General features: G+C 33.4%; 2 protein-coding genes across 2 annotated transcripts in view; both read right to left on the minus strand.

The window, feature by feature from the left end:
• Positions 1 to 1,401: 1,401 nt before the first annotated feature.
• Positions 1,402 to 2,235, minus strand: LOC127739632 (uncharacterized). The gene has a single exon (XM_052257854.1). It carries the CDS (start codon positions 2,233 to 2,235, stop codon positions 1,402 to 1,404), a length of 834 nt encoding a protein of 277 aa, XP_052113814.1.
• A 52-nt stretch (positions 2,236 to 2,287) lies between these two features.
• LOC107474753 (uncharacterized) overlaps positions 2,288 to 4,953 on the minus strand; it is a 13,877-nt gene continuing 11,211 nt past the window's right edge. Inside the window, exons 5-8 of the mRNA XM_052257855.1 lie at positions 3,351 to 4,135; positions 3,210 to 3,281; positions 2,679 to 2,785; positions 2,288 to 2,564 (exon numbers count right to left, since the gene is read on the minus strand). Coding sequence (XP_052113815.1) covers positions 2,288 to 2,564; positions 2,679 to 2,785; positions 3,210 to 3,281; positions 3,351 to 4,135 — 1,241 coding nt within the window. The remainder of the gene's footprint in view (positions 2,565 to 2,678; positions 2,786 to 3,209; positions 3,282 to 3,350; positions 4,136 to 4,953) is intronic.

Genomic DNA, 4,953 nt, shown 5'->3' on the forward strand with positions numbered 1-4,953 from the left:
AATTTTTTTATGACAGATTAAAATAAAATTTGCATTGGTATTATCTGACTATTCTTTGTAAAAAAAGATAAATAATTATTTTTTTATTAATAAAATCATGATATTTTATTTTTATTGATATATTAACAATATAGTTTCTTTCAATTTATTTGGAAAAAACAATATTAGATTTAAAAAAATAAATAATCAAGTTTTTTAATAAATTTTAATACTTTCAAAACTACATAGTCAAGTAACTTTTTGATATCTGATAAAATAACTGGATTTAAAAAATAGCTTTTTAAACAAAAAAAAGGGAATCAAAATAAAATATGAAAATATGAAGCATCAATTTTATCCACTAAAAAAGAGGGTATCTTTAAAATGAGCACAACAATTATGTGCTTATAGAATATGCCATATTTATATAGACCATTAGATTATATTACATAAAAATCAAAGGTTAATATAAAAGAAGAACATTGATAGACTCTAATAAATACATAACATTTTAGTGCATAATTAGCTACTTTAAATGCGAATACTCTAATACAAAATCTTTTCTAATACAAAGAATTTGTATCACATTTAAGGGTGAAATAATATTAAACTCGTCTAAAATTATTTTGAACCAAAATAAAATATTTAAAATAGTAGACATCAAATTAAAATTTGTCCTAAATATTAAAACAAAAATAATAATAAAAAATAGAAGACAGAAGGCACCAAGAAAAATTAATACATAAAACCTGGATGATTATTTTAAAATAATTATGATTATTGATATTTTTTCTTAACGGGTAATTATTAAATTATTTATGAATAAATTTTTACGTGTTTAACTATTAAAAATTAAATTAGAAATGTATATTATAACTTGTATTTTCTTATTTCTTACAAATTATTATATAAATAGGTGCCAAGGAAAATTGATATATCACATTATAAAAAAGTTACTACTAATAATATATATTACTTAAATATATATCTTAGAAATAACAAAAATCAAATAAGTTTGTATGGACAAAGTCTAATCCAGATTAAAATAATTTTTTTTTATGACATTAAAATCAAATTTGCATTGGTATCATGTGACTTTTCTTTCTATAAAAAACAAATAATTATTTTTTTATTAATAATTATTTTCATTTAATAGAATCTAATGATTCATAAAAAATGGTGCATCTACTGCACACAAAATAGTTGAGACGATTTTAGACATACCCTAAAGAAAATGTCCCTCTCTAAAGAAAACATAGACCGAAACAAAACTATAAATTGCACAAATAAGATTGCAAGGTATAACAAGAAACTACATTATATCTTATCAAAAATTTCTGTAAATACAATATTTTCAATCCTGATAGGATCAACTAAGCCTTCATCACAAAGTAAAATCTTAAGATCATTTCTATTCCTAACTCAGGAAAGAGCTACATAAAGTTGACTGTGACAAAACACAGGATGACGCAAGAACAAACCAACAGTTGATAATGTCTGACCCTGGCTTTTGTTTATTGTCATCGCAAACGACAGAGAAACCGGAAATTGACGGTGTTGGAATTTAAACGGTATAACCGTATCACTGGGAATCATATTCATTCTGGTGATAAAAACTTTATCCCCAACATTACTACCAGAAACAATATCCGCGCCGATCACATTTCTCCCTAGATCTCGCATAACAAGTCGAGTCCCATTACACAAACCCCCAGCTGGATCAATATTCCTCAACAAAATAATAGGCACGCCTATTTTCAACTTCAATGAATGATTAGGTAGACCAGAACATCTAATCTGATTCAAGAATTCAACATTTATCCAATCAACATCAACATCAGAATAGACATCACTACCACATATCGAATCAGCACTGAGATAATTTTTCTCCTTATCGGGCAACAAGTCAACTATATAATTGTTTATCTTTTCAACATTGTCGACAGTCGGAACCAGAATTGCCCTATCTTGGAAGAAACTTGGATCACGAAAATTCTGAATCAGATAGATTGTATTTACAATATCTTCCACTGGATTTTCCAAGATAGGAATGATTAGATCAGAAGGAATATCAACAAAAAGTTTATCATTGACCACTATTCCACATCGACCTTCACCGATTTGAAGTATCCAATCTGAAAATGACCTTAACTCCTGAGGAGTTGATTGTTCCAATCCTATTGTTAACCTCATATTTTTCGTCAAACGTAAAACTTCGCAATATTTCCAGAGGACAGAAGAATTTATCGAAGCCATGACAATCTCAGCACGAGAACCTTTCAGAATAACTGGCAAGACCTGCCTGAAATCACCACCGAACGACCACCTTTCCACCAAAAGGTAAATCTTTATTCCTATCAGAGACCGAAACCATCATATCACGTAACGTCCTATCGAGTGCTTCAAATGCTAATTTGTTAGTCATCGGTGCCTCATCCCAAATAATCAAATCGGCCAATCGGACTACCTCAACTTTTGCACTATCTTTCTTAATCCGACAAATAGTATCTTCAGTCAGTTCAACAGGAATATTGAACATAAAATGCGCCGTCTTACCACCAGGTAACAACAGAGAAGCAATACTACTAGAAGCAACGTTTATAACAATCTTTTTCTCAGATCACAATCTAGCCGACAAAACTCTGTACAAAAAAGTTTTTCCAGTGCCACCAAACCCATACACAAAAAAGAATCCATGCCTCTTATTCGAAACGCAATCAATAATTTTATCGTAGACCACCCTCTGTTCTTCATTTAACTTTAAGACATTTGCATCATGCTCACGAGTCAAAGAAACAGTATCATACTGCAACTCACGCAACAACAGCAAGTTGCTAAATTGAAAGACTAAAGAGTTATTAGGAACCGGCATGCCAGCATAATTTCTCAACGATTTTTTATTATTCTGCAATAGTTTCTCAATCTCCAACAAACAAAATGTTTGCAACTCATCCTAACTCATCATTAGATCTATGTTTAACGATAATTAATAAATATTAGCACCATAATATCATTTCTGCACTGTCTGTGTGCATGTGTGCCTGCTTGTCATATAATAAATTCATCATGAACAAAATTCTTACCGGAATATTGCAGCTCATGCCTTTTGCGATAAAGAATATCATCAGACAAATAAGCCCAAGTTTGTTCCCAAACTGACAGAGGCCTTCCCATGGAACCAGATAGCAACAACATCACAAAAGCCTCTTTAGCTGTGCAGCGGATGCTACCTCAGCGACTTTCTTAATAGCAGAAACATACTCCTTATCATCTATCAAGAATCCCATGGCAGAACATGCCTCCTGAAATGTATCATAAGTAACACCATTCACAGTTCTTATACTTCAAAAACTGGTACAACCTCTCTGCACATTCAAAAGCATCCGCATATAGAAAAGTTCACCAGATGAGGAATGAGCGAAACTCAATTTTCCAATTGAGAATCCCCTCTGTCTCGGCTTCCGCTCCCTAAATTTTGAACAATAGACAAATTTGCCTGGATATTCAGCATATGTTAAAGACCGCCCATCCGGAAACCACATGTTGGCCATCTTCCAACCCGTAAACATCGTCAGCAAATCTTTATTGTGCAAATAAACCTGAGTAGTGATATCAGCATCATCGAATACGACATGTTGCTGGTTCGACAAGTGAAAAGTCAACCTCTGTACTGACGGCCATCTATGATGAATATCATAAGCAAAAATTCTCCACATGGATTCAGACAGTGATAAATAACGACAATCATAATACTGCTTGATCTCATCAACCACCTGAGAAGATTCACCAACATGATATGTTTCTCCAACAGTTGTAGTCACCCGATCTGGACCCTTATTGATATACTTAAAAAGATATTTGATAAAGTTTGACTTGTTACAGAACTCAAGATTTATGTGAGCTTGATATTTCATTAACAACAGTGGATTATAGGGCACAACAAATCTGTTGTCAATATCAACATCGTTGATCTTCACTGTCACACCCATATTACGACGTCTATATATCGGATAGCCATCTTCATCAAAGCTCGTTTGGTCAACGAATCTTTTCGGATAAAACTTTGAGCACTTACCATCTTTCATGCAAGGAAAACTCGGTCTAAGTCGACCGCAGGGACCATGGATCATATACTTGGTGACAACATTATAAAGAGCTGGAAATTTGAGGGGATTGGGTAGCTTGGCACAGATGAATTCATCAACAATTTCAACACTTTGTAAGTTGTTTCCCCGTTAAGCTATAGTAACATGTGTGCATGTGATAGACCTCTTTTTTGGAACTCAATAGTATACATACCTAAAAAATACAAAAACATCATTAAGAAGCCAGACAACTACATGTCTGAAGACAACAGACAGAAATTGAAATGCCAAGCGAGAAATAACATACATGCACTAAGTGGACCAAAAAACACACCTTCCTTGAAATCGCTTAGTGATGAGCGGATAATTTGTATACTTTTTGGCATTGTTTTTAGTATGTTTTTGATATGATATAGTTAGTTTTTGGTATATTTTTATTAGTTTTTAGTTAAAATTCACTTTTCTGGACTTTACTATGAGTTTGTGTGTTTTTCTGTGATTTCAGGTATTTTCTGGCTGAAATTGAGGGACCTGAGCAAAAATCTGATTCTGAGACCAAAAAGGACTGCAGATGCTGTTGGATTCTGACCTCCCTGCACTCGAAGTGGATTTTCTGGAGCTACAGAAGCCCAATTGGCGCGCTCTCAACGGCGTTGGAAAGTAGACATCCTGGGCTTTCCAGCAATATATGATAGTCCATACTTTGCCCAAGATTTGATGGCCCAAACCGGCGTTCAAAGTCACCTCAAGAAATCCCAGCGTTAAACGCTGGAACTGGCACCAAAATGGGAGTTAAACGCCCAAACTGGCAATAAAGCTGGCGTTTAACTCCAAGAAGAGTCTCTACACGAAAATGCTTCAATGCTCAGCCCAAGCACACACCAAGTGG

This window comes from Arachis duranensis, chromosome 2 (assembly GCF_000817695.3).
Source record: "Arachis duranensis cultivar V14167 chromosome 2, aradu.V14167.gnm2.J7QH, whole genome shotgun sequence".
Lineage (NCBI taxonomy): Eukaryota > Viridiplantae > Streptophyta > Magnoliopsida > Fabales > Fabaceae > Arachis > Arachis duranensis.

Coding starts and splice junctions, on each gene's coding strand:
- LOC127739632 (XM_052257854.1), bottom strand. CDS start 2,235: ATGGCTTCGATAAATTCTTCTGTCCTCTGGAAATATTGCGAAGTTTTA.